Genomic DNA, 23,908 nt, shown 5'->3' with positions numbered 1-23,908 from the left:
TGCGAGCAAGCTGTGACAGAGAAACTCTTCCGCTACTTTACCTGTAATCATATACTGGTATTTGTTGACTTCAAGCTTGACCCCACAAAGACTTTCAGAGGCCTCTGTGTAGATGTACTGAACGTGCGGCATCTTTTCAAAACCTCTGTACATCTTTAAAGAAAAAGAAAAGTAGCTCTCAATCAAATGTCGTGCAACAACAATGGGTTGCTCTTTACTTAGCATTGGATTTCTTATTTAAGTATCTTAGATTGCAGTTTTAAAACTGTTTATCCCTGGGTGATAATCCTTCATTTCCATAGAGCTATCTTATGGTAAACTACAGTTCAGGAAATTCAGCAGCTAGGGCTTTGTACAGCGCTAAGCATGTGTGTGTACCGAGCAGACCACTAAAATTAGTCCACAGTATTAGTCCCTTGTCTCCCATTACTTCAGCTCTTTTGCTTGGTTAAACTACATCTTTCCAGCCAGGGTTACAGTTTCCAGGGTTCAGATGGGGCATGGTTAACAGTCATGATGGTTTAACTTTGTACTTCACAGTGGGTAGCCGTGTTAGTCTGTCTGCAGTAGTAGAAAAGAGCAAGAGTCCAGTAGCACCTTAAAGACTAACAAAAATATTTTCTGGCAGGGTATGAGCTTTCGTGAGCCACAGCTCACTTTTCTGAAGAAGAGCAAGAGTCCAATAGCACCTTAAAGACTAACAAAAATATTTTCTGGCAGGGTATGAGCTTTCGTGAGCCACAGCTCACTTTTCTGAAGAAGAGCAAGAGTCCAATAGCACCTTAAAGTCTAACAAAAATATTTTCTGGCAGGGTATGAGCTTTCGTGAGCCACAGCTCACTTTTCTGAAGAAGAGCAAGAGTCCAATAGCACCTTAAAGACTAACAAAAATATTTTCTGGCAGGGTATGAGCTTTCGTGAGCTCACTGAAGAAGTGAGCTGTGGCTCACGAAAGCTCATACCCTGCCAGAAAATATTTTTGTTAGTCTTTAAGGTGCTATTGGACTCTTGCTCTTTTCTACTAACTTTGTACTGTAGACGTGCTGTCTTGTTCAGGGCTACATTTGCATTACCCACTTTTTTTGCAGACTTTGTGAAGTATGAGAAATCTGCTGAAGAGAAATCCCCAATTATTGTTCTTTAAAAAAAAATAATGGACAGAATATCCTACAGCTTTTAGTAGCTTTGGACACAATCCCCTGGGAGCTTTTCCATGCAGCCTGTACCACTTCACCACACCCAGTTCAGCAGGAAAAAAAAATCTGTGTGCTTTGTGCCTTTTGAAAGAAAAGAGCACTGAAAAACGTAGAATTCCTATACTCAGAATCTCTCTCTCACCACCATCCCGTATTTTAGGAAATCTAATGACAGGGTATTAATGTGCACCGCCCGGTTGTGCCTGCTAGATCTGTAGCAGTTCCCGTCAAGTCAGCATTCCTATAAGCAATCCTCCGTTCTTGGGGATTAGGTGGGACTGTGCAAGAAAAATCCACATGCAAATCATGTGGTTCGTCTTGCTTCGTGATGACCTTAAGCCTGATGTCACAGGACTGGAATGGTTGTTGTCGTTTTTTTCCATCCCATGAAGTTCAACTATCTTTCCCCTGTATGGCTATTGAGCTTCCAGTCTCCCATCTCAGACTGAGGATGATGTATACAAGGGAAAAAAGGGTACTGTCAGCTGCGTGTGCTGTTTGTTTTTCTAATTTACTAGACATGTTGACGATGTCAGCAGCAGCAATACTGACTGCGTTGTTGTGTAAAGCTCTTTTTGGACAGGGCCCAGAATGGGATGCCTTTAGATTCCCAGGCAATAACAAGAATGATAGAATGACACCATACTGGAAGCAACACAGCATGAAGTTCTGGAATAAGATCATTTTTAATTTAAAAAAAAATCAAAAAGGTGGCCCATACTATGTATGAATAATTCACAACTTTCTGGAACATTCCGATATATTTTTTTAAATAATGTTTATCCCAAAAGGGATAAACAGCACTCAGGAGCACTCTTAAGGGACAAACTATATATTACATATCCCCCCTCACCCCCGTTCTGTCAACTAGATGTGACCTGAGAGTTCCATGCTCAGAACTTAATTCACAGGTGCATGGAGAACCAATTTGGATCAAGACCACAGCACCCAGGAAGAGGCGCACAATTCCCACATATGCCTGGGAATTACATTCTCAGCATAGAACTCTCATTGAACATATGGATGACAGGACACAGGACCAGGATGGACCTGGTAGGGGGACATGAGGACAGTGTGATGTATAGTTCAACCCTAATGTTATCCCTGAGCATATTGCTTTACTCTCTCCTACGTAACCGAATGGAGGGGCAGGGCTGTGGCTCAGTGGTAAAGCATCTGCTTTGCATGCAGATGGGTCCCAGGTTCAGTCCCTGACATCTTCAATTAAAAGGAGCAGGCAGTAGTTGATGTGAAACCCCCCCATCTGAGATCCTGGAGAACTGCTGCCAGCCAGAATAGTGAATACTGACCTTGATAGATCAGTGGGCTGACTCAGTCTAAGGCAGTTCCATGTGTTCATGGGCAGTAAAGTACAATAAAGCATTAAACCCAGAAGTGGGGAAGACAGAAAGAGATCCATTGGTGAGAAAAGAGTGATTAAGGAGTTGGAAGGGAGGAAGAAAGAGAAACTAAAAGCAGAGTAATGCTAGGGATGGAAGAGAGGAAGAGACACCACAGGAACATTGGTGAGACAACAGAGAAACATAGCCATGGTGACTAAAGTGAACCTCCACATTCAGAGGAGCCAACCTCTGAATACCAGTGCAGAGAGGCAGCATCAGGGGAAAGTTTTGGCCTCTATATCCTGTCTGCTGCCCTCCAGGGCAACTAGTTGGCCAGTGTTTGAAACAGGATGGTGGACAACATGCACCAGTAGTCTGACCCAGCGGGGCTTATGTTCTTATGGGAGGCATGTAACTGAGCCTGGGAAATATTGTTGAGGAGATGGAAAGGAGGGCCGGAATGAAGAACAGGTGTTTTTGAGCTTTTTCTTATCCTAATTTCTTCCTGGATTTTATCTGGATGTTTTGGCAGTGCGGTGCAGTAGGAATGCTCCTTTATTTCCCTTTGAACTTTCTAAATGTTGTCCAGAATGCTGTGCCTGTGCAGTCTGTCTCGACTTTCAGTTCCTTCATTTCATTTGCATCTTTTCCCTTCCACTGTGAATTGCTAATACACCTCCAAAGAGCCCCTTGGATGTAAACATCTGTACAGTCACACAGAGATAATTTTGGAAAGGAGGACTAGCAGGGGGCTACCCTGGATCTAGTTTGAGCTTACATGAGATGTGGACTTGAAATTTATAGAGTCCAAACAAACAGGAGCATGGGGAGCAAACTACACACACACACCATCATCATTCCCACGCTAGGTCACATTTCAGTATTATTTGTTTATTTAAGATATTTCTACGCTGCCTCTTCAGATTCCTGCTCAAGGCAGCTTCAATGCAATATTTTTTAAAAGCTATTAAAAACAAGCTTTTCAACACAAACAGCATAAAATCTATCCATGAAGCAGAAGCAGACCATTAAAAAAGCTGGTAAGGTAGAACCCCTAGTTTTAAAATCCTGGGTAAAAAGATGTGATTGGCCCGTTGCCTGAAAGAAAGTAAAGTAGGCTCTAGATCAGCCTCGAGGTGGAGGGCATTCCAGAGGCAAGAGGCCACAGAAAATGCCTTGTCTCTAGTCGCCACCTGCCTTACCACTGAAGGCGGGGGCACTGTGAGTGGGGCTTGAGAAGGCAGATCTGAACTGCAAGGCTGGATAGTATGGTAGGAAGTGGTCTTTCAGGTACCCTGGCCCCAAGTCATTTAGGGCCTTAAAGGTAAGAACCAGCATCCTGAATGTTGCCCAGAAACAGATGGGTAAGCAGTGCAGTTCTTAGAGTAACCAATCCCTGACAATAGCCTGGCTGCTGCATTTTGGACCAACGGAAATTTCTGTACCATTTTCAAAGGCAGCCCCATGTAGAACACATTGCAGTAATCTAACTTGGATGCGATCAGAGCTCGCTTTGTTATACTGGTGCCACTGCCATCAGCCTCAGGGAGACTGTGCTGTTGCTTACTTTGTGATCTAGAAGGCTCACAAGAGAAGTAGGCAGCCATGCAGAACCCTAACCACAGGAGAGCAATTTTCATCAATAACCATGCAAACTGCTGTCATATTTGATCATCCTTGATCACAGTAAGACTAGGTACAAAAAAAGCATGGAGCAGTTGAGTAAGCCGGCAAACTTCTATGAGTTTTTAAATATTTCCCCTGTAGCAAAACAATGGCAAAATGTCTCGCTACAGATCCACAGTCCATACATGAGGCAAAGTAGAGCTCTCTTTGTCAACCCTAGAAAGTATGCCTTCTTCTTGTCCTAAAGCCCCAGGAGAGAAGAATTCTGGGATAGCCTCCCTGAACATGATCCACTGGTGTGGAGGAAAACAGGTGATCTACTCAGCGGTCCAGAAGCAGGGCATGTAGGGTTGGCCACCATTATCTAGCCTTGCTTCGGTGCCTTCAAGCAGCATGATCAGTCAAAATTAATCAGAAGATGCTTTTCCTGAAATGGAAAGTAGCCACAAAAAGTTTCACTTGTTATAGCCATGTGACTATGACTGTGCTATGGATCTCACCTCTCCCACCAATTCACTAATTATTCTTAGGCAAGCCACTCTCTCATGCCCCTGGTCAGCAATAGGGGGAATAATTAACAATGCCTGCCATGTGGAGCCCTTGAAAACTCTACACAAATGTTAAGTATGATTATTAATGTCTGCTGGTCCGTGGCACAGTGTGGTAAACTGCAGCACTGCAGTCTGCTCACTTCCTGAGTTTGATCCCAAAGAAAGTCGGTTTCAGATAGCCGGCTCAAGGTTGACTCAGCCTTCCATCCTGCCGAGGTCGGTAATATGAGTACCCGGCTTTCTGGGGGTAAAGTGTAAATGACTGGGGAAGGCAATGGCAAACCACCCCACAAACATAGTTGGCCTAGTAAACGTTGCGATTTGATGTCACTCCATGGGTCAGTTTGCACAGGGATACCTTTACCTTGTCCGGCTTCTTGTCAAGGCACAGAAGCTTGGCCCCCCAAAAAGTGGCAACCCTGGCTGCACACTATCCTAAGCTGTGATGGCAGTAGCCCCATGTTAAACTCGGTACTCTCTATAATTCCTATAAAGTATTGATAGGAAAACTGCAGCATGGACAGATGGAATGGGGGCGTTAAACCCTTCCAGAGAGCCAGCGTGATGTAGTGGTTAAAAGCGGTGGTTTGGAGCGGTGGACTCTGATCTGGAGAACTGGGTTTGATTCCCCACTCCTCCACATGAAGACAGCTGGGTGACCTTGGACTAGTCGCACTTTCTCAGCCTCGCCTACCACACAGGGTGTCTGTTGTGGGGAGGGGAAGGGAAGGTAATTGTAAGCCAGTTTGATTCTTCCTTGAATGGTCGAGAAAGTTGGCATATATAAGCCAACTCTTCTTCTCCAGCCTGTGCTTTCCCCCTGAACTGTTCTTCTCCCAGTGGGCCTCCAAGACTGGAAGTAACCCCACACTGGAAAGAGACTGGTTTGAGAGAAGCAGTTTCATGGAAGGGAAAGGAAGAGTATGGACAAGAGTATGCATTTTTGATTATTGCCTGCCTCCTCCTGTATAGGAATTTGGCATGATACTAACATACTAACATATGGCTTGCAAGGCAGTAACATTTAGCTTGATCCTGTCAAATCCCTTCATACGCTCTTAATGCTTGGCTTTTGTCACATAAATCTAGTCTTCTCAGCCACTAATCATCAGCCACTGTCATAAGCTGAGTACCCACAAATAACCAGTGCTGCATACAACACTGGATATTGCACTATAACAATCCTTCACCTCCTGGATGATCTTGTCCGCACAGGAGCATCCAGTTGTGAATCACCACTATAGCGCAATGTCCAATGAAGTGTAGATGCAACCCTGATATATATATATATTTTGTAAATGAATGCAGCCACACAACTAAAGAACAGAAGTAACTTGTGAGATTTCAAGCAAAAATTCCACTCCAGGGAAGGAGGTGTGTCAAGGCTGGCTTTGGCAGCTATGTCTGGGCTTATGAAACAGGCTCGGCTGTCTTGTAGCTTTCATGCTTAGCTGGATGATGCCTTATAAAGAGAATAATTGTTATTAGGAGCAGGCAAGTGGCTGTTTTTCTAAACCTTTACTTTGTCTAATATGTTTCAGATTTTTGTAATCACTGCCAAAATCCTCTCTTTGTTTCTTCTTTCTTATTTTGCCTTACAAGATATTAACCAGCCAAGAAAAATAAACCAGAGCTGATTTTTTTAAAGATTACATAACAAGAGGTCAGTTGGCAAAAAACCATGTCCAAAGCAACAGGTTTAAGTGAAATTTGCTCATCAGATGGAAAAGCACAGAAGGAAGCCTTAGCAGGGGAGGAAACAACTCTTTCCTCTGCAAAGTCAGCAGTTCAAATCTAACTAGGCTAAAAGTGCCCAGGAATTAGAGTGCAACTTGACATGATGGTGGGTGTTCTGTGAATGGGCTCCCATTGATTTCTTTTTAAAAGGGGGTGCACAGGGCTCCAATTTGATGGTGATCATAGCATGGCAGGGGAAGAAGAGTTTGGACATGTAGCAATTGTGTCAGAGGGTTGTTCCAACCAGTTTCAGTTTCAAGCAGAAATCTTGTTCCAACCAGTTTCAGTTTCAAGCAGATCAAGAACAGGATGAGTTATGACCTGAAGGCGTATTGGAATACTCATAGGATTGTGTTTCACTGGTCATCTGAATTGGTACCAAAGCTACAACACGACCATAGAGCAAAACAGTGTCTCAAACCAAAGTTGTTACAGCAGCAACCTTGGATGAAGACATGGGTGACCAGCAACAATCAGTTCCATGGCAACTGAAATTCCGTCCTGTAGCGTTTGAAGCAGCATAGAAGTTATTTCTTTAGATGTTCATGCAAGTGTTTACTTCAGTATTGTTTTGACAAACTCTGTAGACACAGCATAACTCAGGAATGATTCATGTTTGACTACTACTCCTGTAACCATCAACCATTAAGACACCCATTTTTTCATATAAAATTAACTTAAGAAGTGCAGAAGGCGAACAACATTATTAGACAACAGCAATTGGTTTTCTGTCCCTCTTTACATCCATGGGTACCACACCTTTTGTTACTTTGCATCTACCAATAATACAACTTGGTCTATCCACCCATCCCCTGTACCCCTCAAACATTTGTAAAACTAAATACAGGGTTAAAGCAGAACATTAGCATCAGTTCTCACATACAGGTGGTCATATTCTTCCATGCAATTGTCACATGGAGAAAGACCTCTGACATTGTGAAATAGCGTATAGTTAGGTACATTTTCATTGGTCACTTGAGGAGTTAGTAGGAGCAGTGCGGCAAGATCAAGATGCAAATACTTATATTTTTACTGAAATGCTTTGTTCATTCTGCATGAGTCGATATCTCTGTACGCACCTTCATTTGTTTTACAGTATATCGCATTGTTCCAAAAGGTCCATCTTTCATAAGCTTCTTGCCCACCACTTTAGCTCGGATAACTGTAATAAAAGAAGAAGGCGGTGTGAGGAACAATTGATACTGGATTAATACCATCCCCAGCCTTTAGTCCAATCAGATTTGGCATTATAGGCAATATATTTCAACAAAACCACCAGAAGAATGCCATAAGCTACAAGGATGGGAGGTGGGGTAGGGCTGGCCAATTCATACTTGCACTTTTGCTATACATATGCTAGTTATGAGTGCTCCGTGTATAGTTTTTTGTTTGTTTGTTTGTTTTGTTTTTGCAGCAATTGCTTGGCTTATCTTGGAAAGGTAGAAAATCCCTCAGGGAAACTTTCCACTTCACTGTGTGACTATAGCATACTGCCAGTAAGTGGATATACTCAGATTGGCTCACCCAATGTGCCATGAATGCCGAGTCATCAGGTTTCCTTGATTCCTCTGTCAACAGGCCTTGTCTGCCAAACAAATCTTTACATGTTCTACTCACAGTCCAGTGAGAGGAAGACTCACCCTGCTGATCAGAGAGTGGGAACACTTTTTTTATTGCTGGAGGAGGGAAAGAAAACTGAGCCGATCCTCATGCTGTGGGCCACCACCCTATCACTTAAGTTTTTTTTTAAATTACAAATACCATCTAATTTCAACTGAAGTGAGAATATGAGGTAAATTTAAAAATTCCAATGATCACATTTTCCCCATCTTCCCTCCAAAGGAGTTTAGATTAGTGCACATGGATCTGCTCGCTCCATTTTTATTCTTGCAACAACCTTGTGAGGTAGGTTAGATTGAGTCACCAAGGGAATGTCCTCATTGACTGCAGATTTGAACCCAAGTTTCTTTAGACCAACACCTTAATTGTTACAATCATTTGAGTTCTGGTTTCTACTCTGGCAGATTATCTGAACAATTTTATGAGTTTCTGTAAAGTGGAATGACTCTATAAAGGAAGGTCTAAGCAAAGGCTGTTAATGATAGGATGTTTTGGAGGACATTGATGGATAGGGTCACCATGAGTCGGAAGCAACTTGATGGCACTTAACACACACAAGACTAGTGAAATGTCTTGGTGGGAGGAGGTGAGATTGTACATCCTGAATTTTAATTTGCTTTTGAAAATGTATGAATGCAGGGTTTGAGTGGGATGGTGACAAAATGAGAGACTTTCAACGCAACTTTCATTAATGGCAGGACAGTTTTTTGATAGTTTCTCCCCTCATACCACAATTGTCTCAAGACTGTCCTTTCAATTGCTTAGGAAAGTGTACTGACCCAGATTTTAATTTTTTTTAGAAAACAAAATGTTTACTCAAAGGGAGCAGGGAATGTTGTCAAAATTTGCTTTGGCTAGAATGCAGGCCTGTGGCCTTTTCCTGAATAATGAAATAACACTGAAGTTTATTTACCAAGAGAAGCCTTCACCTCATTGCCTAGGCCTTATGTAAGGCTCACGTGCCACTGAATGTCACACAAACATATCTCAGCTCTATACTGACTCCAAGCAACATACAAAGCCTGAAAAGGAGAGGTGTGTGCTTTCGTATTTAATTTAGCGTCAGCTCTCAACTGGATAACCTTCTGCCTTGTAATATACAATATATCTGAGGGGAAAAGATTTAATGTCTCACCTTAGGACTGGCTTATTCTTTTCCACTTCAGGAATGAGTTTGCATAATACCCAGACAGTCATGTGTGGGCTGTCACAAGGGCAAATGTGGTATAATGGTTAAGAGTGCTAGACAAGGACCAGAGAAACCAGTGTTCAAATCTCTACTTAAACAGTTAATTTGACCAGTCACAGTCAGCCTAGGTGACACTTCAAAGGGGTATTGTGAAGACCAGATGGAGATGAGAACCATGCATAGCACCCTGAGCTCCTTGGAGTAAGAGTGGTGGGGGTAAAGTGTAGATGACTGGGGAAGGCAATGGCAAACCACCCCATAAACAAAGTCTGCCTAGTAAACGTTGGGATGTGACATCACCCCATGGGTCAGGAATGACCCGGTGCTTGCACCTTTGGTGACCGACTTAGGGGGTTCAATGAATTTTCAAAGAGCATATTTGATCAGATATACAGTCACAACTTCAAACAACAACATACCAGGTTCCTCTTATGGGAGGGAGACTCTCAGCGATCTTTGCAAGTAGCCAAGTATTGCTCTGTAGCTATTAAAATTCGGTCGGAGAAGGGTATTAGTGATTTTAATTGATTTTAATCGCTTTATGCCTTGTGAATATCATGATTATTAATTGTTATAACTTTATCTATATTTGGTATAGAGAGGTTTTAATTTAATTTTATTATTTAAATTTGTAATCGATTTTAATTGATAAAGTTTGTAGTTTATCTGGCTATCGCCGCAATAATAAAATCATCATCAACCTACCAGGTGGATACCTGCAGTACCCAACAAAACCTACTGTCGTTTCTGCTGAATTTTCTACCAGTCATTCTGTTAGCCAGAATTATCTTCAGGAAACACAAGTGCCCTGAAAGATTATTTCATCAACGCACTACATGCTAAACAGCAAACAAAAATTATTTTAATTAAAAGGTGATTCCTCGAGCTCTCCTTAACTTTATCCTTTTCTCTGGCGTCCTGTTACAGTCCTGCTATTACCGATGGGAAATTTTATCCCACACAAGTGGACACCAAAATAGAGGCATATTTTTAAACCGCAGCCACTTTGAAGTGGTGCCTATGAAAACATTCCATGAAGAATATTTCTGAGTACTTTGGGGTTTTGGGTCACGTCATTTTTGTGGGATCAGAGCAGATGGCAAGGTCTCACACAATTTGCAATTATTTATGTAATATTAAACTGGATAGGCTTATAAATCTCTGATAAGATAAGCAGGCTGGCTGAGCTGTGGTCCAAAAACAGAGCAGCAGCCTAACATTTAAAAATTCTGATGGCCGTTGAAGTATAGACACAGTTATTTACATTAAAAACACACAGTTTCCATATCCTTGTATGAAAGGAAACAATTTATTTTGGGTTGGGAGTTAAACGTTTTCCAAAGACTTTTTTTGGGTTGGCTGTCTGGGCTGGCTCTCCTGAGACCTATTAATGCACGGGTGCCAAAAGGACTGAAGCACATGTAGTGTATCTTTGTAATCCAGCTTGCAATTTTAAAACAGCGGATAAATATAGTGATTAGGAAAATTACACCTGATAGCTTAGCTCTCGCATCTGATCTTTTTACAGAGGGTGTCACATGAGCATCGAAAATGTGCTGGGTTTCTTATCTGTGTGCACGCATTGCTACAGGCAAGCCAGCTCCACCTGCCTGGAGTTTCACATTATAGAGACTCAAACACATTATTTTAATTTTTAAAAATATATATATATATCTTGATTAATAGACTTAAAACTGTCCGGAAGGTTTGGGTTCTCCTGATTTCAAGGAGGCACGTGTCCCTATCCATGGAAGACTTGCAATCCCAAGAAGAGGAGAAACCAAAGCCAGAAACCTCTATATGGCCAAACAGCTGCTATCCTTTAGTGTCACCACTTGACAGCCACCTGTAGGCAACAGCTTAAGGAGCAGCTGTTGTGTGTTTTTTTCTTAATGATTACTGTGGCTTGCAAAGGGGTGCCAGCAGTAATTGCAGAGTTTATGTACTTAATTTACATCTATGCTACCTTTCTACAAACAAATATATATATACACAAACACATACATATGGAGTAATACTAAATTGGTCTGGTCATAATCCTGCTCAAGTCTACTCAATAGGGTTTGCACCCACAGAAGTATCCTTGGGATTGCACTGATAGACCCTTTGACCATCCATGATGGCACCTTTTTCTCTGGGACAGCTCCAACGCCTTTACTAGTTGAGTGTCAGGCTTCTGCTGTCCTTAATAAGGAGTCACCATTACAAGAGAGGTGTTACCTACTGGGTTTATACCTCTCATGCAGGCACAAATGAAAGGTACAAACCCTCACCAGAAAAAGTGGCTACTTTTTAAAGTTCTGCAGTTGCTTTTCCTCAATTCAATGCAGGAAGTTTAGGTAGGAGAACAACAATTGCAAGGCCCACGTGAAACAGAAGTCAATGTGATGCTTCCTTCTTTGCCAGGCCTCTTTCCTCAGCTCCTCATTGGACAATTGCTCTTTAGAGATGCCATAACTTTCCATTTGATTTCCATAGACAATAGCTCAGGAAACATAGTGTTAGATCCAGCTAGTTAATTCACTCAGCCTCATACAATTCCCACTCTCATCTCAAAAGGCTTTTGTATATGCAGATCCCATGATCCAAACCATAGCCCTTTTTTGTTGGACAAAGAGGGCCCTTTCCTTCCTCATGAACTTACAGAAAAGCTGGTTGGACCCTACCCTTACATTGGGCTTGTATTGAGGAACATACTGTCAATAAATGAAAATCAAGTAACTGTTCATACCTTAACTTCTCTCTAGTTATACTTGAACCTTTCCTTTTAGCAACAGAGCATTTCATCAATGATATTATAGAACCAGTGGATTACAAAGAAAGTATAGAGCTTTGAAACATTAAATCATGAACACCTGAAGCTGCCATATAATGACCCTTGGTCCATCAAAGTCGGTATTATCTACTCAGACTGGCAGCAGCTCTCCATAGTCTCAGGCAGAGATCTTTCACATCACCTACTTGCCTAGTCCCTTTAACTGGAGATGCCAGGGGATTGAACCTAGGACCTTCTGCATGCCAAGCAGATGCTCTACCACTAAGCCACAGCCCCTCCCCACCCAAATGAATGCACACGAAGCTGCCTTATTCTGAATCAGACCCTTGGTCCATCAAAGTCAGTATTGTCTACTCAGACCAGCAGCAGCTCTCCAAGTTCTCAGGCAGGGGTCTTTCACATCACCTACCTGCCTAGTCCCTTTAACTGGAGATGCCAGGGATTGAACCTGGGACCTTCTGCATGCCAAGCAGATGCTCTACCACTGAACCACAGCCCCTCCCCAGAAATCTCTCTCAGAAATCCTGAGAGAGATTTTAATATCGGACTGCAAATCAGCCCAGCAGGAAAAGGAGAGGCTAGGTCAAGACACTGTTTTACAACTGGAAGGAAGTTATCTTATCCTTTCGCTACAGGTCACAACCTCACCCTGTTTTAGTGCTTTTCAGAAGCCAAGGTTAAAATTTTAGGCCTGAGGATATTGGTCTGAGGGGCCTCTATGCAGAGCAGGGTCCATAATTTGTGCTTGTGAGGAAAGGGCAGAGGGAAAAACCCAAGATAAAATACTTCAAGAGAGAAGCAGAATGATGTGCAAGAGGCCATTAGCTTCATTTGCACAGCTGGGGAGGTAGATGGATTTGTCACGTGACAGGGATTCTTTTGTTCAAAGTTGAATAGACAATGCCTTTAACTGTCAGTAAGATGAACTGCCTGATCCTGTTGTACATGTCGTGCCACCCAGCCGAAAGAGGTGTAAAACATCTACGGAGGACTGAACAGCTCAGACTGTACCGTTCTAAAGACCAGCATAAGAGAAGCTCCTGATTGGGCAGTAATTTTGGAAATGCTTAAGAAGGCTTCAGCAAAATCAGAAAGAAAAAAAAACCCACAGAAACACTCTAATCTTTCATAAGTGTCCATGGCACTGTTGAAAAAACCCAACTATTTCTATTAAATAATTATTCTGATACATCTTGCTTGGCATTTAACAGATGGCAGTGATATGTACATGTATTTTGCTCACTCAGATGCCTTCCCATGCTGCCCATCTGAGTTCCTCGGATACACTGCTGAACATTCAAGAAATTTCAAAGCAGTCCTAAACAGAGTTACATTCTTTTACATTCACTGAAGTCAATGGGCTTAGGATGGTTTACCCCTGCTTAGGCTTGCGCTGTTAGTCTTGTAGACCTCATAAGCAGCACTAGTCCCCACTAGAGGTGGGTTAAGATCCCTCATCAGGTATATGCATTGTTCCAGACACCACAAAGGGGCTCTCAACCCCATCCCCCATCCAAGAGGAGAACCATCTGGAAAAGCCCATTACTGGGAGCATCTTTTCCCATTAGGGTTGCCAACCTCCGGGTACTAGCTGGAGATCTCCTGCTATTACAACTTATCTCCAGCCGGTAGAGATCAGTTCACCTGGAGAAAATGGCCGCTTTGGCAAATGGACTCTATGACATTGAAGTCCCTCCCCTCCCCAAAACCCGCCCTCCTCAGGTTCTGCCCCCAAAACCTCCCACCAGTAGCGAAGAGGGGCCTGGCAACTCTATTTCCCATGGTATCTTCTGTCATGAGAGTACTAAATCAATTCTATGGAACAAAGAGGAGTAGTCACAAATCGTAAACTAAGTGGAATAGAAATGTAATTTCCTTTACATTTTTGTAAAGGAAATAGGGCTACACCGTAAGAGATTGGGCCCAGGAAAATGCACTGTTTTTCTATGCCATGTTTAGTACTTATGCTTTGTTAAGACAACAGCTCCATTTCAAGTTCTAGCCCTGTTACATTGCTTATGAGACGTATCATGCTATTGATTGCATGGATTTACATTGTGTAATCCACTTTGAACCTCAGTGAGAAAGGTACATAAAATATATAAATGGGAACCCAAAGCAGCTAACAATACAGAGAGAAAAAATACTACAACAAGTAAGAAAGGGAGAGGAAGCTTTTGATTGACCCACAGAGTTTCTGTCTCGACTAGCTGATCTTCTCCACTAGCTGATCTTCTGCCCAGCTCTAGCCACTGATCCTTAGGTTGAAGGACAACAGCACTTTGTTTTTTGCCTTTCGGCTCACATCTGTGGTCATGCCCGAGCTTTAAATATGTGCAGAGAGGAAAGCAAACTGAGCTAGATGTTACTCAGTTGCTGCTAACTAGCAGGAATGTACTGCTGGAATCTTAAATAAATCAATGGCCCCTCTGATTAAAATCTGGCAGTTTGAAATAAAGGTTTGAATACAGATGTTCAGACTTCACTTTGATGCTTCCCCATAAGCAGCCTGTTTGCTGATAAATGGCATTGTCTCATTCCACAACTGCTTTGGGCTCAGTCATTAGCATCTGCCAATACATTCTCACAAGTGAAGAAATATATGCGTGGCTGGGATTTTAGGCCCCAGTGTGGTTCAATTTAAACTCTTAACCCAGAATTTTCTCTGCCATTTTGTGGCCCATTCATTCACTTTTAAGAGGTCCTTTAGGAGCTCTTTGCAGTTTGCTTGTTTTTCACTATCCTCAATAGCTTGTGTCATCTGCAAACCTGGCTACCTCTCACCTCTGATTCCAGATGACTTATAAATGTTCAACCAGATTGGTGCCAGTGCAGATCTTTGGTGGACCCCACTGCGGACTTCTCTCTGTTGTCAAATGTCCATTTATTTGCACTCTCTGTCTCCTGTTCTTTAATAAGTTATGTATGTATAAGAGGACCAGTTTTCTTATCCCATTATACCATGAACTCTATAGCAGGATAAAATTCCTGAAACATCCATTACTGTACACCTATAATTTGCTTTCTGTGTGCATTGCATTCCTCTTATGCCATCTGTGCTTGCTATGGACAGCTGTTTTTAACTGAACAACTGGAAACCATTTGCCAAAGGCAGTGGTGGTGCAGACTACCGCTAAGGCAGTCCCCACCTGTCAAACAAAACAAGATCTCTCTCTGGCACACAGCATTTTAGAATGCCCTAAATCTTTTGGTCTCTTACTGTATCCCCCTGAAAATCTAAAGAAAGGCCACACAATCAAATAATAACAAGTGCTCAATAGGTTTACATCTGTCTTAGGGCCAAGTGGCATATTATGCAGGGAATCTGCAGAGAGATCTCCTGAAGTTTTAATTTTCACTTTAAAACAGTCACAGCGTGCTCTGAAAGGAGCAGCAGTGGGGAAAGAGGTATCTATCTGTTTCCTACCATACTGTTTTCCTGACACAAATCCCCTCCAGCTGCTGTATTCCCCAATGGGGAAAAAAATAAAAGTACCTGCATTTTCCCCCCCTCTGCAATGCTAACAGAGTCTTCAGAGAGTGATTCACATCAGGAAAATGGCATGGCAGGGGGACGGGACCCCTGTAGTCCCAGTGCCACTGCTTTGATCAGATTGAAAGACCCCGAGGCTAGCTTTTAAGGTAAAAAATAATGGGTTTTTATACCCTTCTTTTCTCTACCTTAAGGAGTCTCAAAGCTTCTTACAATCACCTCCCCCTGACACAGTACAGGCATCATGTGAGTTAGGTGAGGCTGAGTCCTAAGAGAACCATGACTAGGCCAAGGTCACCCAGCAGCACTCCGCATGTGGAGGAGTGGGAAATCACACCTAATTCTCTAGATTGGAGTCCGCCGCTCATGTGGAGGAGCAGGGAATCAAACCACACAAAGTGATGCAGGGAATCCATATTCAGTTACTTAGATGCATAGTTGAACTTCAAAAAGAAGCTCCCAGGATGGAAGGGAGGCTACTTTGAGCCCAAGAAGAAAGATAGCTATACCAAAAAAAAAAAAAAACCCACCCAGAGTTTAAAACAGCGGGGGGGGGGGGGGGGTTGATATGTTTCTGATCAGGGAAATGGTATGAGGTGGAAAAAAACTGGCATATAGCAGAGTTAAAGGAAGAGGGGGAACCTTAGATAAATGTTACAAGGTCTTATCAGCTCCGTTAAAACCTTTCCACATACTAGTGATAAGAAGAAAAAATGTATCTACTTACAATGCAATCCTATGCAATCCTATCCAGTCTAAGCCTATTGATATGAATGGGCTTAGACAGGAGTAACTCTCCTTAGGATTGTACTGTTAGGCTAACTGCACACACGAGGCAGCTGTTTGATCCATCAAGGCTTAAGTGTGCGTTATGGGTGAAAAGATTTCCCGCATGTCTTCCAGATGTCCTGTACTAGCTATGGATTTAACCCAAAAGGCATGACCGAAAATGTAATTCGATTGAATAGTGAGAGTGTGTGCTGGTGGGAGAAAGAAGCACTAAAGAGGTCTCTGCATTTTAAACTTTAGGAGTACAGGATGCAGGTAAAATGTATTTTGTATTTGGCTGCTCAGAAGTGTCTAGATCATTGGTGGAGTAGGTTAACATTTAGTTGTTTAAAAAAATAGGCATCTTCATCCACTCCTAGTGCTGTTTTCTTACTGGCATTTTACCACAAAATGACCAAAGATCTTTAGAAACTCAGAAGGGTCAAATGAGTAAGAAACATGTTATGTAAGCTCCTTGGATCTTATGACCAATTTAATCTCATCTTTGTTGCATCCATTTCTAACACCAGAGCAATTGACATGTCTCAGACTGATCACTCTGATATAACAAAGATGTGTATCTTGTTTTGCCGCTTCCCTAAGAATGCTTTCAAAACTAAGTTACAGAAATGAAACATTAGAAGTAGCCCTCGCAGGAATGGAATAGATGATTGCATTCCACTGGCGTTCATGAAAGCCAGAAAGCATACATCTAGTGGGGAACAATGATTTTGTAAAGCAGGTAGGCAAAACTTTTCCAGATATCAAGATAAGATAAAATTAATAATGTATACAATTCAAAGAGAGACAGTATGGTGTAGTGGTTAAAGTGTCAGACTAGGATCTGGGAAACCCAGGTTCAAATCCTCACTTTGCCATGGAAACTTGCTGGATGACCTTGGGCCAGTCACACAACTCTCAATCTCGACCCTGGCAAGTATTTGGATGGGAGACTATGACACACACACACCCTTTCAACCGCTTCAATATCCCACTCTCTCAGCCCAACCGTATATGCTGAGGGAAAAGCGTTGGCCTGAGTATATTTGTGAGGGGATTATTTTCCTTCTCCTCCAGTCCCACACCAGTATTTACCTCAGAGAGAAATATGACACATGAGGCTTTTTAACTTAAACAGACAAAACAGGGAAGTTTATTGAACAGAACTCACAGAGATTGGTTTTCAAGGAAAAGGCAAAATTTGGAGGGAAAACTCCGTCAGATTTATATACGCAAGATTACTTCGGAGAAATAGCTTAGATGTTTTCTTCACTCAAATTACTTCCGTTCTTAGTTTCAAGCTTAGTTCTGTCTCTCAGAACTGTTACTCAGATTCAGACTCTCAGACTCTGTCCCCAGCCTAGCTCACAGGAGTGAAGGAAGTCTCAGTTCCTTTCCCTCCTCAGAGAACTCACAGAAGTTTGGGGAAATATCCAAAATCCCTCTTCCAGTTCTCTCCCTGATTACCCCACACCAGTGGCTGTAATCCTCCCCACCTCCCTGCTATCGGACTAGCTCTACCTCAGAGACTAATTCCCCTTGTGACCTGAGAATGGGTCCTCTCTAACCAAATTCTCACTCCTGTCACTACCACAGGTTGTGTGTTTCAATAGCTTTGGCTTTAACAGAACCCCTCAGGCTCACAGAGTACAATCTGGCTTCCGCTCAGTCTCGCTACCAAGCTTCCAATCTATCACAGCCTTCTCTGACTGGTCCCAGGCTTCGACTACTTTCACAGCCTTCTATCCAGGCTGGGTCCCAGGCTTCGAATACTTTCACAGCCCTCTATCCAGGCTGGGTCCCAAGCTTTGAATACTTTCACAGCCTTCTATCCAGGCTGAGTCCCAAGTTTCGAATGCTGTCTCTCAGAGCTCAGAGTGTCAGCTCTCTAGCTCCGCCCACTCTTGGTCTGTCAGCTCTTGCTGCAGATTAACCCCTTATCCATCACAGAGACCTCCAAGGAATACCAGGGTGACATGGAAGCAGGCAATGGCAAACCACCTCTGAATGTCTCTTGCCATTAAAACCCTACAGGGTCACCAGAAGTCAGCTATAAGTGACTTGACGCCCCCCCCCCCACAAAAAAATACAATTCGAACTCAAGCGAGTGTCTATCTCCAACAACTTTTGATGTTGATTTCTTGCTCAAATTTGGCTCTGCTGCTAGGACAAACTGAGATCCCATTTAGATGTGTTATGATATGTGAAGTGACTTCTTGATGTGTACAATTTTGAAATGTTAGTGTAGGGGTTCTTTGAAATAATTGACTCTCCACCAGCACTCCGTATGATAAAGCCTATGATCATGCCTCCCTGTTCATTTGAATCAGTTTTTACATCAACTTTACCAGTTTTAGAAAAGAGCAAGAGTCTAGTAGCACCTTCAAGACTAACACAATTTCTGGCAGGGTATGAGCTTTTCGTGAGAGCTGTGACTCACGAAAACTCATACCCACCCAGAAATGCTGTTGGTCTTGAAGGTGCTACTAGATCTTGCTCTTTGCCACTGCTACATACAGACTTGAAGTGTAAGGATGTGTCACTGGCCACCAAGACTAGATTAATTCATGCCATCGTATTCCCTATTACTATGTATGGGTGTGAAAGCTGGACAGTGAAGAAAGCTGATAGGAAGAAAATAGATTCCTTTAAAATGTGGTGTTGGAGGAGAGCGTTACGGATTCCGTGGACTGCCCAAAAAACTAATCAGTGGGTTATAGATCAAATCAAGCCTGAACTGACCCTAGAAGCTAAAATAACTAAACTGAGGCTATCGTATTTTGTTCACGTCATGAGATGACAAGAGTCACTGGAAAAGACAGTCATGCTAGGAAACGTTGAGTTTGCAAGATCTGAGCAAGGCTGTCAAAGATAGGAAATTTTGGAGGACTTTCATTCATAGGGTCGCCATGAGTCGGAAGCAACTTGACGGCACTTAACACACACACACACAGAGAGACTAACACAGCTACCCATTGTGATCTTTACCAGTTTTGTTTTCCTGCCCTTTGCTCCCACATTCAACATTTACCAAAATCAGCCAATGACTGTCATAACTCCCCCCAAGTTCTCTTCTCCTCACCAACCACCAAATCAAAGGGGTTATTTGTTCCCTAATTAGAGAGTGAGGTTAGCCAGATGGGCAAGAGGCCATTCTCTGAGATTCTTTGCCTTGTATCAAGGATCCCACAAACCTAAGTGTTCCATCTGCAGAGCCAAGGGGAAGGCCAACTAAAACCATATGCCGTTCTCATAAAACAAGGAGCCAGTTCACCGGATGATCATTGACTTCCTTCACTGCCGCATGCATCTGGTATCGATTGTTTCCCAAGCCATCAAGGGAGCAAATATATGGAAAATAAACTGGAGCTCATAAGCAAAGTTGGTTTCCAATAAAGTGTAATTTAGGGAGGAAAGTTTGCAAAAAGGATAACGTGTTCCATGTCCATTATTTAAATAAAATATGGCATTGCCCCTCTGACCATAAGCTATAGGCTAAACTTCAAAGAAACTGGCAAGGCAGCTAAATAGCGGGTAGGGTAATAGTGCTGCAGGGAGGTACTTAGTAGCTTAGAGGCATCACTTTTTCCTTATAGAAGAATTACAGTTTTATTATAAAGAGCGAGAGAGACAGAACTTTTCATTTAAACTACCAAGTGTTTAAAATGCAGGGTGCCTGGCTTCTGAATTATGTTTTAAACACCAGTTAAGTTACTCTTAATAAAGGTTGTCTCACTCTTGGCCAGCATATAATAGACCTGCAATTCTCTTATGCAAACAAACAAACAATACCTTTATTGGCATAAAAATAATAGTCAAAATAGTCTAGGTACACATTGAATTTAAGGGTTTCACATTTAAAAGACAAGCTTCCGTATCAATTCTCTTATGAAAGCATTTATTTCCTTTTCCTATTTCCGTTCCCTTATGCCACCTGTAGAGCTACATAGTGCCTAAATCTAAATGGGTAGATCTCTAAGGGCTCAGGGAAACACCGAGAGTAAATTTCCCACAAAACACAAGAAACTGGGCAATCATCTTGACCTTTTCAGCGTGACCTTTTCTAAGAGAGAGTCAGAGCCCCCATGCTTTGGACAGTTCTTCCCTGGCATGTCAGAGGACCGTCTCTCCTTTCTCCAAAAGCTCGCCCCACTGGGATGGGTGCCAGCATTTCTGCAAGGAGGCTAGACTTTACTGATCACATGTTTTGCACACATTTTTGCACGTAGGAGCTGCAGCAGCGGTTAGCTGAAGAGGTGGTTGGAAACATGCAGAGACTTCAAGAGGACTGGGTGGGCCCCACAAATTCTTTCCTGGGTATTGGAAAACTTGCCCAAGATGATAGATTAAGCAGCTGTCCAAGCCAAAACGAGTATGTATGTATGTATGTATGTATGTATGTATGTATGTATGTATGTATGTATGTATACATTTAACTAGTGATGCAACCCAATGCAGCCCCCTTTCTGCCTTTTTTATTTGCATGAGACCTGAGAATAGGCCTGGAAAGCATGATTTGTATAGACTCTGGGGCAATCCAGGTGATCCTCAACCAGACTTCGTTGCATCACTAGAAATAGAGTGTACATACTTTATTTTTAAAAGCGAAAGAAATGTTCACCAGAACTGCTGGACGTTGCTTCAGGGAAGGGTCATTGCTTTGTTGGTGTGTGCTACCATTTCACAGGGCTACCTACATTCCCCTGTAAGTCAGTGGTACAGCAGGGAAACAGTCGGTTGAAAAATAAAACATGATTGATTAAAATATTGCAACAGAACATGGGCGAGGAATTATTCCAGATTTTTTCACTAGCAATATCAGTGGTATACCCCAAGCCACCCCCAAGGAACACTCATGCAACCACACTTCAACAGCAGAGGAAGTACTAATAGGCACATTTTCCTAGTAGCACAATATTGTAGTTTGAATGCATGAAAACGTGATCCCCATGCAAAAGTAGCATGGCTTTCAGGAAATCCATTTGTATTCCAGCAACAACTTACTAATAATTGCACATTCATTGAGGAAAAAAATTAAAACCAATAGTCTGGAAAGACTTCTTTTTTCTCTGTTTTTTGCAAGGAGCTGACAAACTCTTCCCCTAGTTGCTGTATTTACACCTGTTGTGCTTTGCTTTTTCAGTGTGTCTGACACTTGAAAATCACTTGTCTGGAAGGGTCCCTAGACAAGAATGTGAATTAGGTACAAAGAAGCAGAGTTTCCATCTTTTTGTGAACAGGCTGTAATATATATCACAGTACCATGACAGGTCAAGAGGAAGTCTGCAGCAAAAGAATCTTCTGCTTATATTTTCAAAACAGTTGGAGATGCAACCTTTTGGGACCTTTTCACACAGTCTGTTTACTTTAGTTAACAGCCAAAGAGCACTACACATTATCCTCACTGATGCCTGCACAATGAGCGCATTCTGTTTTTATTGCAGAAGAAATATAACTACAGCATAACTTTGCCCTCTCTTTTGCTCTATGGTAACTGTTTGAGCAACTACTTTGACTGTAACCCCTGACCTGGATAGCCCCAGGCTAGCCTGATCTCATCAGATCTCAGAGGCTAAGCAAGGTCAGCCCTTGTTAGTATCTGGCCCTGGTTAGTATCTGGATGATTAGTATCAAGGAATACCAAGGTCGTGACATGGAGGAAGGCAATGGCAAACTACCTCTGAAAGTCTTTTGCCTTGAAAACCCTACAGCGTCGCCATAAGTCTACTGTTACTTGTAAGCCCCCCCCCCAAAAAGCCCTGACCAGCAATTAGTTTTGCTTTTAGTGCAAAAAAAACCTTCCCCCCCTTGCAATAGGTCTCGATCACTCAGTGGGCTTCTTTGACCTCTGAACTGGGACTCTGGGGGGTCTGTCAAGTTTTGGACAAGGATCCTCAGTTGCTACATCTGATCCCAGTCAGTTGACTACCACCATGGCTACTTATGAAGGCAACATGTATAATTAGAATGGATGTGTTTATGCATTATGGGATTAGGAGATTTCAGCTTTGGCAGTGACTGAAAGAGGAAGATGAAAGAACCAATCCTGATCCTATGTTTGTTTACCTGGAAATAGGTCCTGAGTTCTACAGGGCTTTCCGTTTCTGTCTGTGTACACAGGGGATTTGGCTTTAGATAGTTATTGGCTTTACACATTATTTCTAATTTCCTTCTGGCCCCTCATTACGTGGACAGAATTGGTTGCACTTGGTTCCGACCCAAAGCTTGCTAGCTAAAATGGGGCTCCTGTAAAAATATTGCTTTTGCCAAGCATTTCTTCTGGATTCTAACTGTGTTCATAGGAAAGGTCTGCTCTCCTGGCTTCAGCTGCCTGTGTCTCTTAAATTGCTCGGACAAAACAGCCCTGGCATAGCTAATAAGACTGAGACATGGTAGGTAATAGGTTATATGGACCATTAATCTTTCCAGAACTGGGAAACCTCCCAAACAAATTTTCTGAATGTTTAGAAAGTCTGGGTAATAATTTCCAGAAAACCAGATGGGGCAAATACCCCAGTTTTCAAACCACCCAGACTGACTCACCATATCTCTGTTCACCCCTCTGAATAACAAACTTACCGTAGTTGCATGGCAAGTTAAAATCTGGGTGCGTGGTGCACGGTGAAAGCATAAAATGACAGCTTTAGTAGGGATTCACTACTTGTTGCAAGACCAGTATCCCATATTTTGTCATGGCTTCAATATTTATGCTGTGTGTGTCTCGGAAGGAAGACTGATCATTACTTAATAGTTAGAAAGCCCCTCCTCCCTGCAAAAAAAACCCAAAACCCTTTCGATGCTTCAGTACACAAAGAAGATGGCAATAAATGGGACAATAACAAAACCAATCTGGGGAAGACTTATTCACACAGCTATGCCCGCGGTTGGCTTACCATGTGAGGAGCGCAAGATTCAACCCAGTTTTCCTATAGCAACCATGCACCCTGACAGCCATATGAATCAGGTACACAATGAGAGTGTAAGCTTTCCAGGTGGGGTTTCACTCCATTTCCCCTCTTGCTGTATTGCAATCAATGCATACAAGTACATTTGACTCTACCATAGTATAGTTGCCTGGAGGTTTGGAAGAGGATGAAATGTTCATAAATGCATACCCAATTCCCACAGTCTGCACATGTGACAGTTTGAATATGTGCTGGCCTCTTACCAGTCCATGCATGAGCTAGATAGCTGTGGCCCATGGATCACTGCATTTTGCCATACTGCCTGCATGATTCACAGTAAATAAGGTAAATAAATAAATAATTGGTGGGGGAGGCACCTGATTTTCCCAGGAGCCTTGTTCCACTTTCAAGTGATCTTGCACTAATGTATTGGATTGATGGGTGTCAGTAGGCATAATTTAACATAACATAATTTACAATGTTATCACATCAATTCTTGCAAAAATAAACAAACCCTAAAGCAGGTCATTATTAACCCAGTTTTACTGAGTTGGGGGGGACGGGACGTGCAAGTGTCAGTTTACAGGGAAGTCAAGAAACAGAACCCTGATCCAAGTTAAGTCCAATACTCTGCTTGAGATGTCCACGTTGCTTCTTAAAGGAGACTTTATACAGGGCATGGTGGTCACTAATTTCTCTTTATG

General features: G+C 42.5%; 2 protein-coding genes across 2 annotated transcripts in view; one reads left to right on the top strand and one right to left on the bottom strand.

The window, feature by feature from the left end:
- SYN3 (synapsin III) overlaps positions 1 to 23,908 on the top strand; it is a 222,028-nt gene that overhangs the window by 70,653 nt on the left and 127,467 nt on the right. The gene's annotated exons all lie outside the window — the stretch shown is intronic.
- The window catches only part of TIMP3 (TIMP metallopeptidase inhibitor 3), a 49,615-nt gene that overhangs the window by 3,549 nt on the left and 22,158 nt on the right, over positions 1 to 23,908 (bottom strand). The window contains exons 2-3 of the mRNA XM_056847574.1: positions 7,533 to 7,615; positions 42 to 153 (exon numbers count right to left, since the gene is read on the bottom strand). Of these exons, the coding sequence (XP_056703552.1) occupies positions 42 to 153; positions 7,533 to 7,615 (195 nt within the window). The remainder of the gene's footprint in view (positions 1 to 41; positions 154 to 7,532; positions 7,616 to 23,908) is intronic.

The sequence above is a fragment of the Euleptes europaea genome, chromosome 3 (assembly GCF_029931775.1).
Source record: "Euleptes europaea isolate rEulEur1 chromosome 3, rEulEur1.hap1, whole genome shotgun sequence".
Lineage (NCBI taxonomy): Eukaryota > Metazoa > Chordata > Lepidosauria > Squamata > Sphaerodactylidae > Euleptes > Euleptes europaea.
The sequence above is the reverse complement of the archived record's forward strand: the minus strand, read 5'-3'. Positions and strand labels throughout refer to the sequence as shown.